Here is a 13,370-nt window from a genome sequence, read left to right on the forward strand (position 1 = left end):
AGCTTCGTTAATTGTATGGTGGTCATGGCCAGTACACATCTGCTCCCTATTCTCATTAATATTCTGTCATCAGAGGTCAGCAATTTCTGTAACCAACCGAACAGATCCAGACTAGTGATGAGCGAACATGTCCGGATTAGGTGTTGTCTGAGAATGCTTGGGTGCTAACCGAGTGACTTCGGCGTGGTCGAAAAATATGTCCAAGTCCTTGCGGTTGCATGTCTCGCAACTGTTCGCCAGCCACAACACATTCAGGGATTCCCTCTTTGTTAGGCAATGTTTGGATGTGTTGCGGCCGCCGAACAGCCCCAGGACATGCAGCCGCGGGGACTCGAATATATTATTTCAGGACGCCGAAGACATTCGGTTGGCACTCGAGCATGCTCCGATAACGCTTTATCCAGGCATGTTCGCTCATCACTAATCCAGACCACAGGGAAAATGATTTATCCCCTAGTGGCCAAAGCTGAACAGACAAGTCACTGCTGTGCATCTATTCTAAATTCCAATGGAGAAAATAAGAGCAAATGAAAGAGGAGGCTATAAAGGTCCCACACTTTCCATCCTGCCACCCTACGCATGTGCCCACCAGAGCCTCATTGTTAATATGGCCCTGCATATGTTTGCATTTACAGGCTCATCTATAGTCTTTTCTTTACTTATTCTCATTCTGCATTGTTCCCTTAGCAGATATAATTTATATTTTAGATTAGCTCCATCTTGTATCTATCTTGTACAGTATGTGAGAAATACACTTTCGAACATGAGAAGTGCACCTCTGAAGCCGGGAAGCGTGCACTTGGCTTCAGTGGTGCAATGATGTGGACGAAGAAAGCCACGTGCATGCCGAGATGCAAAAAAAAAAAATTACCCATTGAATTAAACAGGTATTTAATAAATATTTTTAAACATTGTTGGGAATGTTTTTTTCATAAACAGCACAATCTATATTAACATTAAAAAAATAAAAACCTTGCAATTTCAACACTGGCCACTGGGGCTTTTAGAGCTAACCACCGATTGTTTCAGGAAACAACATATGTACATTAGAATAGTGTTCAGATCAGTATTTTTTGTATTGAAGTGTCTAATTAGCGTGTGCAACGGGCATCATTAAAGGAGGGGGAACCAACTCAAATGTGGCACTGCCTATTGTAATTGGCAGGTACTTTTTATGCTATCAGCTGTGGTACTTGTCATTATAACCCAACCTCTACTAGTACGTAAACTCTTCCTAAAAACACAAGAAATATCGGTCTAAAGAAGCCCCAGTGGCCAATGTGAAAATGTAAAAAAAATGCTAAATTTATTTACAAATTTTTCAAATAAATATCGTAATACAACCAAATAACGTTGCCATTTTTTTTAAATGTAGCACAAAAAAGGAGTGAAACAATCGGTCATTTTCTGATGATAGCTTCCTTTTAACAAATAATACAGTAGAAAAACATTACACATTTGTCACATTTGAAATGGGAAAAGCTGAGGGCTTTATACAGAAAAGTGTTGCAGGCAGTTAATTGCAGAATTGCCAAAAAATGTTGTGACTTTTGCCATTTTCGTACTAGTTTTAATCAGCCCCACCAAAATGGAAGGAGCCGAGGTGGGTTGAGGGTCTTAAAATAATATAAAATCAGCCAGAGACCTCCCAAAATACATTCTTTATTAAGGGGTATGCAATAGGAAATAATTGAAGCTAATAATTCTAGAGGACTGTGACATAGGAGAGAAGGAAAGTTTAGTTTCCTTGTGATGAAATCGTATTGAAGGAAGAGGGCACCAGAGTACAGACAAAACCGTGCCTCCGCAGCTCCGTGTGCCAGTGCAGCAGCTGGTGCTCACAGCGCAGAGTCCTCCGGAGCCCGGGCACCCAGCTCCCACCCAGGTAAGTGCAACATTGTGCCCACACCGGGCACCTCCTAGTCCAGCCAGGATTCTAGCACTATCACCACTTACTCATTAGTAATGGCAGCAGCATCTGCCGGGAATCTGGGTGGAATCCTAGTGATTATCGCGTGGCTGTCAGTGGCCAGTGGGCGCCCAGCCTCAGTGGCTGCCCTGCAGAGAGTGGGCAATGCCCTGCGCCCACAGCGACAGAAGGGGCCGCTGCTGGTGGCGTGGGCTTGTGTGTGGGCTGGTGGCTGTGTGTGGGAGCTTCGTGTTTGTGGGAGAGAGTTACAGACAAAGCTACATAGGAAAGCAACTGTGGCTATGGCCGTGAGTGGACCCCAGCTTCACTGTCTGGGTAAGTGGGGCGCTGGGGGTGATGGTCACAGGTACAGAGGGGGCATCGTCCTTGGTGGTGGAAGCAGCAGATAATATAGAAGGCAGCAACATGTCAGCAAATACTAAGGAAGTGCTCAGCACGGAACTCCTGCACAATGCCGCACACAGGGGCTGGAGCGCTGTCCACTGTGCTGAAACCTGCGGGGACAGAGGAAAGTGCGTGCTGAATCCACCCACGAGTGTGGAGATGGGGTAGAAGAGAAGCCTGCAGATCGCATAGAAAGCACATAGCATTACAGGTAGTGCCTGTGTACGGGGGCAAGGTGGGGGGTATGCCAGTCACTAGCTGGGCAGCAATGAGACACATCGGTGTATATGGCTCTGCCCCTGGTGCTGGAGCCAGTGGTGCCATAGGAGCCCATAGAATGAGTGCAGAACATGCTCTGTCTGTCCCTGGTGCTGGAGCCAGTGGTACCATAGGAGCCCATAGAATGAGTGCAGAACATGCTCTGTCTGCCCCTGGTGCTGGAGCCAGTGGTGCCATAGGAGCCCATAGAATGAGTGCAGAACATGCTCTGTCTGCCCCTGGTGCTGGAGCAGTGGTGCCATAGGAACCCATACAGTGAGTGCAGAACATGCTCTGTCTGTCCCTGGTACTGGATCAGTGGTGCCATAGGAGCCCATACAGTGAGTGCAGGACATGCTCTGTCTGTCCCTGGTGCTGGAGCCAGTGGTGCCATAGGAGCCCATACAGTGATTGCAGGACATGCTCTGTCTGTCCCTGGTACTGGAGCCAGTGGTGCCATAGGAGCCCATACAGTGAGTGCAGAACATGTTCTGTCTGTCCCTGGTGCTGGAGCCAGTGGTGCCTTAGGAGCCCATACAGTGAGTGCAGAACATTCTCTGTCTGTCCCTGGTGCTGGAGCCAGTGGTGCCATAGGAGCCCATACAGTGATTGCAGGACATGCTCTGTCTGTCCCTGGTACTGGAGCCAGTGGTGCCATAGGAGCCCATACAGTGAGTGCAGAACATGTTCTGTCTGTCCCTGGTGCTGGAGCCAGTGGTGCCTTAGGAGCCCATACAGTGAGTGCAGAACATTCTCTGTCTGTCCCTGGTGCTGGAGCCAGTGGTGCCATAGGAGCCCATAGAATGAGTGCAGAATATGCTCTGTCTGCCCTTGGTGCTGGAGCCAGTGGTGCCATAGGAGCCCATACAGTGAGTGCAGAACATGCTCTGTCTGTCCCTGGTGCTGGAGCCAGTGGTGCCATAGGAACCCATAGAATGAGTGCAGAACATGCTCTGCTGTCCCTGGTGCTGGAGCAGTGGTGCCATAGGAGCCCATAGAATGAGAGCAGAACATGCCCTGTCTGTCCCTGGTACTGGATCAGTGGTGCCATAGGAGCCCATAGAATGAGTGCAGAACATGCTCTGTCTGCCCCTGGTGCTAGAGCCAGTGGTGCCATAGGATCCCATAGAATAAGTGCAGAACATGCTCTGTCCCTGGTGCTGGAGCAGTGGTGCCATAGGATCCCATAGAATGAGAGCAGGACATGTCCTGTCTGTCCCTGGTACTGGAGCCAGTGGTGCCATAGGATCCCATAGAATAAGTGCAGAACATGCTCTGTCCCTGGTGCTGGAGCAGTGGTGCCATAGGAGCCCATACAGTGAGTGCAGAACATGCTCTGTCTGTCCTTGGTGCTGGAGCAGTGGTGCCATAGGAGCCCATAGAATGAGAGCAGGACATGCCCTGTATGTCCCTGGTGCTGGAGCCAGTGGTGCCATAGGATCCCATAGAATAAGTGCAGAACATGCTCTGTCCCTGGTGCTGGAGCCAGTGGTTCCATAGGAGCCCATAGAATGAGTGCAGAACATGCTCTGTCTGCCCCTGGTACTGGAGCCAGTGGTGCCATAGGAGCCCATAGAATGAGTGCAGGACATGCCCTGTCTGTCCCTGGTACTGGAGCAGTGGTGCCATAGGAACCCATAGAATGAGTGCAGAACATGCTCTGTCTGTCCCTGGTACTGGAGCAGTGGTGCCATAGGAGCCCATAGAATGAGTGCAGAACATTCTCTGTCTGCCCCTGGTACTGGAGCCAGTGGTGCCATAGGAGCCCATACAGTGAGTGCAGAACATGCTCTGTCTGTCCCTGGTGCTGGAGCCAGTGGTGCCATAGGAGCCCATAGAATGAGTGCAGGACATGCCCTGTCTACCCCTGGTGCTGGATCAGTGGTGCCATGGGAGCCCATAGAATGAGTGCAGAACATGCTTTGTCCCTAGTGCTGGATCAGTGGTGCCATAGGAGCCCATAGAATGAGTGCAGGACATGCCCTGTCTGTTCCTGGTACTGGAGCATTGGTGCCATAGGAGCCCATAGAATGAGTGCAGAACATGCTCTGTCTGTTCCTGGTACTGGAGCCAGTGGTGCCATAGGAGCCCATAGAATGAGTGCAGAACATGCTCTGTCCCTAGTGCTGGATCAGTGGTGCCATAGGAGCCCATAGAATGAGTGCAGGACATGCCCTGTCTGTCCCTGGTACTGGAGCCAGTGGTGCCATAGGAGCCCATAGAATAAGTGCAGGACATGCTCTGTCTGTTCCTGGTACTAGAGCAGTGGTGCCATAGGAGCCCATACAGTGAGTGCAGAACATGCTCTGTCTGTCCCTGGTGCTGGAGCCAGTGGTGCCATAGGAGCCCATAGAATGAGTGCAGAACATGCTCTGTCTGTCCCTGGTACTGGAGCCAGTGGTGCCATAGGAGCCCATAGAATGAGTGCAGAACATGCTCTGTCTGTCCCTGGTGCTGGAGCAGTGGTGCCATATTTGCCCATAGAATGAGTGCAGAACATTCTCTGTCTGTCCCTGGTGCTGGAGCCAGTGGTGCCATAGGAGCCCATAGAATGAGAGCAGGACATGCTCTGTCTGCCCCTGGTGTTGGAGCAGTGGTGCCATGGGAACCCATAGAATGAGTGCAGGACATGCCCTGTCTGTCCCTGGTACTGGAGCCAGTGGTGCCATAGGAGCCCATAGAATGAGTGCAGAACATGCTCTGTCTGTCCCTGGTACTGGAGCCAGTGGTGCCATAGGAGCCCATAGAATGAGTGCAGAACATGCTCTGTCTGTCCCTGGTACTGGAGCAGTGGTGCCATAGGAACCCATAGAATGAGTGCAGAACATGCTCTGTCTGCCCCTGGTGTTGGAGCAGTGGTGCCATAGGAACCCATAGAATGAGTGCAGAACATTCTCTGCTGTCCCTGGTGCTGGAGCCAGTGGTGCCATAGGAGCCCATAGAATGAGTGCAGAACATGCTCTGTCTGTCCCTGGTACTGGAGCCAGTGGTGCCATAGGAGCCCATAGAATGAGTGCAGAACATGCTCTGTCTGTCCCTGGTACTGGAGCAGTGGTGCCATAGGAACCCATAGAATGAGTGCAGAACATGCTCTGTCTGCCCCTGGTGTTGGAGCAGTGGTGCCATAGGAACCCATAGAATGAGTGCAGAACATTCTCTGCTGTCCCTGGTGCTGGAGCCAGTGGTGCCATAGGAGCCCATAGAATGAGTGCAGAACATGCTCAGAGTGATGAAGATCTGTCCCTGGTGCTGGAGCCAGTGGGTGCTGAACAGGCACATAGACTAGTTGCTCTGCATTATACAATGCACATAGTGATGAAGTTCTGTCTGTCACTGGTGCTCTCTATTCCAGTTTATTCAGTGACTTTTCTCCAGCCTATTGTAATACAATAGACTGTAGGCAAAGCTCAGACTAGTAATAGACAGTAACACATTGGGTCACACTTAGCTGTAACTAATCGTAACTTACTGGTATTCTGGATGCTACATTATATATATCCCAACCCATATCTACATAACTGTTTCAGATCGTTAAAGTTTAGGACTTGACGTAGAACCTGATATAGGGCAATATAGTCCTCAGTATATCTGACAATGGTTCTGCTTTGTTAGCTGCTCTCAGTACACTAGTTCTGACCTTGCCAAAAGGACAAGATAAACAAGTTGCATTTTTTAACATAAATTGAGAAAGAATGATGTAGGGCTGTTCTCTATCCTATCGTTTGCCTGGAGCAGAGAAATGACAACCTTTCATGAGGAGAACTGGAGTTGACATGCAGCAAGATACACACCAGCAGTACCCAAATGCTGGCTTGAGATATATATTTATCAAATATTATATATGCGTGAATAAAGTCTACTTTTTGCACTGAATTCCATTGGAGTGCTGCTTCCAATCTCTCTTCTACATATGGAGGCTTCTTGGCTGGTTGCGTGAAGAAGTGTTGCCCCCAAACATTAGGACTGTGCTGTTACTTTTCCTTGGCTGTGTTCAGCTGTAGCACAAGCCTCGGGATCCAGGTTATAAATCCCTACTTAATAAGTCCATAAAAAATAAAGGAAAGGAGCACTCCAAATTTCTGAAATGTATGGTGAGGACTTCATTGGTCCGATATAATGTTTCCATCCAAACTGCATGGAGCCAATTAAGCCCTTACTCTTGTATGTACTGTCTTTTTGATAGCAGACCCAAACTTATAGCTGACTTACCATGACAATATACTATTTTACATTACTATGGGTATTCTTTCTGTTTCTTTATAACAGGGTTGCCGTATCTGGAGAGATGTCCTTGGCTACAGACTCGGTCTGAGTAATGTAGAGTTACTAAGGCGGGATCTGGACGTATTGGATCGTGATTAGGAAAAATACAGTCATTTTTTTCAGAGCAAATCATTTACTTTTCCCAAGGATCTGCATGGCGTTCTTTTGTAAAATGCTTGATTTCTGCTTGATCCTCTTGATGATGATGATGATGATGACACTGGGCAGCTTTGATGGAAGTGTTGGTAGAGCAGGTGCTTCTAGCCCAAGGTCAGTAGCAAGGATGGATGGAGATATTATTATAGGAGCCTTGTTTTCTGTACACCACCAACCACCAGCTGAAAGAGTACCAGAGAGGAAATGTGGGGAAATCAGAGAACAGTATGGCATCCAAAGAGTAGAAGCCATGTTTCACACCCTGGATCTGATTAACATGGACCAGAACTTGCTGCCCAACATTACCCTGGGAACAGAAATACGAGACTCCTGTTGGCATTCCTCTGTCGCCCTGGAGCAAAGCATAGAATTCATACGAGATTCCCTTATTTCAATGAGAGATGACAAAGATGGCATCAGTAAGTGTTTAGATGCCACTCCGACTCCTCAGGGCAGAATTAAAAAACCTATTGCTGGTGTGATCGGACCAGGGTCTAGTTCTGTAGCCATCCAAGTTCAGAACCTATTGCAACTTTTTGATATACCACAGATTGCTTATTCTGCAACAAGTATTGACCTTAGTGACAAAACGTTATACAAGTACTTTCTGCGGGTGGTTCCCTCTGATATACTTCAAGCCAAGGCTATGCTGGACATTGTGAAAAGATATAATTGGACTTATGTGTCTGCTGTCCATACAGAAGGTAAGATAACTGTGAAGCAAAATGAATAAAACAAATAATCATAGTTGATAATTGGTTGTAAGATTATCTTATTACATCTTCATAAGTATGGTATGTATTGCATTGCGCAAACTTATATCTAATATCAGCGTCCTTAGATGCGTGTGTCACTTCTATGTCTATTCTACTTGTCTACCCTTTTTGTGTCACGTCATTGCACAGTACAGAATACTCTTTTTTCTCTTCACGTATGGTATGCAATTGCTAACTTTGCCTTTTTCCCGTTTCCCCAAATTATATGATACCCTCAGGGTGACTGCTTTTCTGTCCATTCTTTTTTTTCTAGAAAACTGATCCTTGAATCTTTTATTACCTTGTAATAACAAAAATGCCGTTACAATCTACAAATAGGTTGCATTTATGTGTTAGAAATATGCAGAATGAATTGTCACAATGTTCAATGGACCTCATTTATAAAGAGTAAAACCGGGACTGAAGTTCTTCTTCCTATATCTTTACTGGCGATTTATTATGTTTGCACACGGTATTGATTTTGATGATTATTGGCTACGAGGATTTATTTTGTAAGATTGGGCAGCTCGGCTATATTTTGGTATTTACAGTTAGGTCCATATATATTTGGACAGAGACAACATTTTTCTAATTTTGGTTATAGACATTACTACAATGAATTTTAAACAAAACAATTCAGATGCAGCTGAAGTTCAGACTTTCAGCTTTCATTTGAGGGTATCCACATTAAAATTGGATGAAGGGTTTAGGAGTTTCAGTTCCTTTACATGTGCCACCCTGTTTTTAAGGAGACCAAAAGTAATTGGACAATTGACTCCAATGCCATTTCATGGACAGGTGTGGGCAATCCCTTCGTTATGTCATTCTCAAATAAGCAGATAAAAGGCCTGGAGATGATTTGAGGTGTGGTGCTTGCATTTGGAAGGTTTTGCTGTGAAGTAAACATGGGGTCAAAGGGGCTCTTCATGCAGGTGAAACAAGCCATCCTTAAGCTGCAAAAACAGAAAAAACCCATCCGAGAAATTGCTACAATATTAGGAGTGGCAAAATCTACAGTTTGGTACATACTGAGAAAGAAAGAAAGAAAGCACTGGTGAACTCATCAATGCAAAAAGCCCTGGGCGCCCACGGAAGACAACAGTGGTGGATGATCGCAGAATAATCTCCATGGTGAAGAGAAACCCCTTCACAACAGCCAACCAAGTGACCAACACTCTCCAGGAGGTCGGCGTATCAATATCCAAATCTACCATAAAGAGAAGACTGCATGAAAGTAAATACAGAGGGTTCACTGCACGGTGCAAACCACTCATAAGGATCAAGAATAAAAAGGCTAGACTGGACTTTGCTGAAAAACATCTAAAAAAGCCAGCACAGTTCTGGAAGAACATTCTTTGGACAGATGAAACCAAGATCAACCTCTACCAGAATGATGGAAAGAGAAAAGTATGGTGAAGGCGTGGTACAGCTCATGATCCAAAGCATACAACATCATCTGTAAAACACAGCGGAGGCAGTGTGATGGCTTGGGCATGCATGGCTGCCAGTGGCACTGGGTCACTAGTGTTTATTGATGATGTGACACAGGACAGAAGCAGCCGAATGAATTCTGAGGTATTCAGAGACATACTGTGTGCTCAGATCCAGCCAAATGCAGCAAAACTGATTGTCCATCTGTAGTATGAAACGATGACCAATGACCCAAAACATAAAGCCAAAGCAACCCAGGAGTTTATTAAAGCAAAGAAGTGGAATATTCTTGAATGGCCAAGTCGGTCACCTGATCTCAACCCAATTGAGCATGCATTTCTCTTGTTAAAGACTAAACTTCAGACAGAAAGGCCCACAAACAAACAGCAACTGAAAACCACCGTAGTGAAGGCCTGGCAGAGCATCAAAAAGGAGGAAACACAGCGTCTGGTGATTTCCACGAGTTCAAGACTTCAGGCAGTCATTGCCAACAAAGGGTTTTCAACCAAGTACTAAAAATGAACATTTTATTTAAGAATTATTGAATCTGTCCAATTACTTTTGGTCTCTTTAAAAACAGGGTGGCACATGTTAAGGAGCTGAAACTCCTAAACCCTTCATCAATTTTCAATGTGGATACCCTCAAATGAAAGCTGAAAATCTGAACTTCAACTGCATCTGAATTGTTTTGTTTAAAATTCATTGTGTTAATGTCTATAACCAAAATTAGAAAAATGTTGTCTATGTCCAAATATATATGGACCTAACTGTATATAGCTGTGAAATCCTTCCATAATATGTACTATCACAACCATGATGGAAAAACGTGTATATTCTTATTATAAAGACCAGAAATAAACACGATATAATGTCATGAGACAATGAGCGAATGAAAAAACATTTCCGCAAACCATCAACTACCCTGCTATTCCTCATCTCAAAATGCTGCCATGACATCTAAACTTTGGGGGACACAGACATAGATTGCCTTGAAAATGTGCGAGTACAATAATGCTCACAACATTATTGGTAGTGTAAAGGTGTCCTCGGGGGCAGGCTAAGCTTGCTAAATTTATATTCTCCTGTATTTGTTGTATGCCCCAAAAAACTGATCTTTCCAGTAGTAATATTCTGTCTTGCCTAAATCTATGCAGCTTTTTACTTCCTTACTCACTACTACCAAAACTGAAAATTAGCAGGACCTTATATAAGGGTTTATCTTGTTACTCCAGTTTTTTTCTGGGATGAGACATTATTTTACAGGGTATCCAGGTAATGTAACTTATTAGATATCTATCTGAAAGAGGTTGTCCAACAATCCAATAAACAGTGCCTTTCTTTTGCATGGGCTGTTCCTGATATTGAAGCTCGGCTCCATTAAAAATATGATCAGTCCCAACCCGTAGACAGGGGTAGTGCTGTTTCTGTGCAAAAAAAAAGCAGACCCCATATTCTCTAATCCTTGACAGACCCTTTAGTTCTGCAGGAAAGAGTTTGACATATTTTTTTAAATAACTTTCTGCCTTTCTGCACATCAATATTACGTTCTTGTTGATTTGTTGGTCCTTCTTTAAGAAGATGTAGTGTTCTAGTGAGGTTAAATATGGCTGTAAAAACATCACTTTCATTTTTTGCCTGTAATACACCCATATAAATGGATGCAAGAATAGAATATGACAAACATTTATTACTTCATGACTCAGGTATCCAAATAAGTTGACCTTCGTGATATTATACTCTTTCAACTATGGTAGACTAGCACTGAGATACATGTTTTAGGAGCATTTATAGATTTTCAGGGCTATATTATTGACATCCATAAGCTATCACTATTGAAGTGAAACTTTGACTCCAGTATTGCCCAAATCAGTAGAAGGAAGGGGATCCATCGTGTATGCAGCTGTGTCTTGTACTGCCGCTTGCCCTTTGCCTAGCCCCATTGATTGGAATGTGTCTTGTAGCTTATATATTGGTTTGGTTATTTATCTTATATTCCTGAAAACCCGAACTATAGCTAACTTTCAGCAATATTGTATTACAGATGTTATTACAGTTTTTATTGGGTACATAGCAATGCTTCCATACTATTTCTACCCCGTGTGTGCCAGTTTCCTAGTGCTTGTACAATGCTTCAGAATCCTGTGCCTAATGTTTAGTGGAATTTTTTTACTTTTATACTTTAGCTTAATTCAATGCACTTGTGCTGCATTCTTATCTTCCTACCTTCATAACTGTATTAAATTTCCATGCAATTGAAGCCCTGTATGCAAATTGCCTCTTCAAAGAGGAAGCGGACTTAAGCTCTAGTGCCACCTATTGGAAGTAGCAATCCTAAAAGTCACTATCGTCCCTTTAACTAGCCTCGCCATATGACTTAGGCTAAAAGCAAACCTTTCCCTGACATGTCATGCATCTCACTCTCCACAAGGAGAAACGTTGCCCCTTAGATATGGAGCCCTAGTAAGGCTACTTTCACACTAGCGTTTTTTGCAATACGTCGCAATGCGTCGTTTATGGGAAAAAAACGCATCCTGCAAAGTTGTTTGCAGGATGCGTTTTTGCCCCATAGATTAACATTAGCGACGCATTGCGACGCATTGCCACACGTCGCAACCGTCGTGCGACGGTTGCGCCGTGTTGTGGCGGACCGTCGGGAGTAAAAAACGCTACATGTAACGTTTTTTGCTGCCGACGGACTGCTTTTTCCGACCGCGCATGCGCGGCCGGAACTCCTCCCCCACCTCCCCGCACCTCACAATGGGGCAGCGGATGCGCCGGAGAAATGCATCCGCTGCACCCGTTGTGCAGTGCGTCAAACGCTAGCATTGGAATCTCTGCCCGACGCATTGCGACGGGGAGATTCCGACACTAGTGTGAAAGTAGCCTAATCCAAAAAAGTGAAGCTAGCTGATGATGAATATTAAAAATATATTTTTTGTGCGATTAATGGAACATCATTTAACAGGATGAGCCAAATAAATAGCAATTACTATATCATGACTTAATTACGGTAGTTTAAGAAGGGATTATTATATTTAAACGAGCAATTAAATCTTTCAAATTATGTTAAAATTGACTTAGTTTATCTTGATCTGATTGCTAAGATAAAGAAGATAGTAAGTCCAAAACAAATGTTAAATTAGTGCATCATTTTTACTTTGCCACCTGTGAATCACAATTTTTTCATATATTGGCTATCACATGTTTGCTGCGTCAGTATATGCAGTACATACTATAACAATTATATTGCATATTTAATTTTTATATATTTTTCAGTATATAATATTATATAATACAAAACCCTTTTGAATTTGAATTTTACCTTCACACCATCTCCAACTATATGACAAGGTATTTGTAATTTTGGCTGTCCTGCTACCATTGTATAGTGGTTATTTTCTTTAGTGGTCAAGACAAAAATATAGAGTTGTACAAACATATAAAATGCTGCACCTACATATTAAATTTGTAGCTTTTAGGGTATGTGCACATGATGCGGATTTTGCTGCGGATCCGCAGTGTTTCCGCAGCTGCGGGTCCGCAGCAGTTTCCCATGCGTTTACAGTTCAATGTATACCAATGGGAAACCAAAAACGCTGCGCACATGCTGCGGAAGAAAACACGCGGAAAGGCAGCGGTTTACATTCCGCAGCATGTCAATTCTTTCTGCGGATTCCGCAGTGGTTTTACAACTGCTCCAATAGAAATCCGCAGTTGTAAAACCGCATTGAAAACCGCTGAAAAACCGCTGTAGATCCGCGGTAAATCTGCAATAAATCTGCAGCAAAAACGCAGCGTTTATCAAATCTGCTGCGGAAAAATCCGCAGTGGCAAAGAATACGTGTGCACATTGCCTTAAGATGTTTTCGCAATACTTTTGTTCCAAATAATTGACCTCATGATCATTCAACCCAAAATTATGGTGTTTGTTTTATGTATTTGTGTATTTATGTATTAGCATTTATTATAGGCAGAACAATCTGATTATTTAAAATTGTAATAAAGTTAATGAATCTAAATCCAATTAAGTTGTATGCTGTTTTTATATACAGTGGGGCAAAAAAGTATTTAGTCAGTCAGCAATAGTGCAAGTTCCACCACTTAGAAAGATGAGAGGAGTCTGTAATTTACATCATAGGTAGACCTCAACTATGGGAGACAAACTGAGAAAAAAAAATCCAGAAAATCACATT

At 44.2% G+C, this 13,370-nt stretch overlaps 1 protein-coding gene across 4 annotated transcripts in view; it reads left to right on the forward strand.

Moving 5' to 3' along the window:
- The first annotated feature begins 1,726 nt into the window (after nucleotides 1-1,726).
- GRM1 (glutamate metabotropic receptor 1) overlaps nucleotides 1,727-13,370 on the forward strand; it is a 487,741-nt gene continuing 476,097 nt past the window's right edge. For 2 of the 4 annotated variants that reach the window (XM_069769157.1, XM_069769159.1), the window contains exons 1-2: nucleotides 1,727-1,885; nucleotides 6,839-7,695. In XM_069769157.1, coding sequence (XP_069625258.1) covers nucleotides 6,990-7,695 — 706 coding nt within the window. In that variant the 5' untranslated portion in view covers nucleotides 1,727-1,885; nucleotides 6,839-6,989. The other 2 variants (XM_069769158.1, XM_069769160.1) reach the window with 2 other exon arrangements.

The sequence above is a fragment of the Ranitomeya imitator genome, chromosome 5 (assembly GCF_032444005.1).
Source record: "Ranitomeya imitator isolate aRanImi1 chromosome 5, aRanImi1.pri, whole genome shotgun sequence".
NCBI classification, from domain to species: Eukaryota; Metazoa; Chordata; class Amphibia; order Anura; family Dendrobatidae; genus Ranitomeya; species Ranitomeya imitator.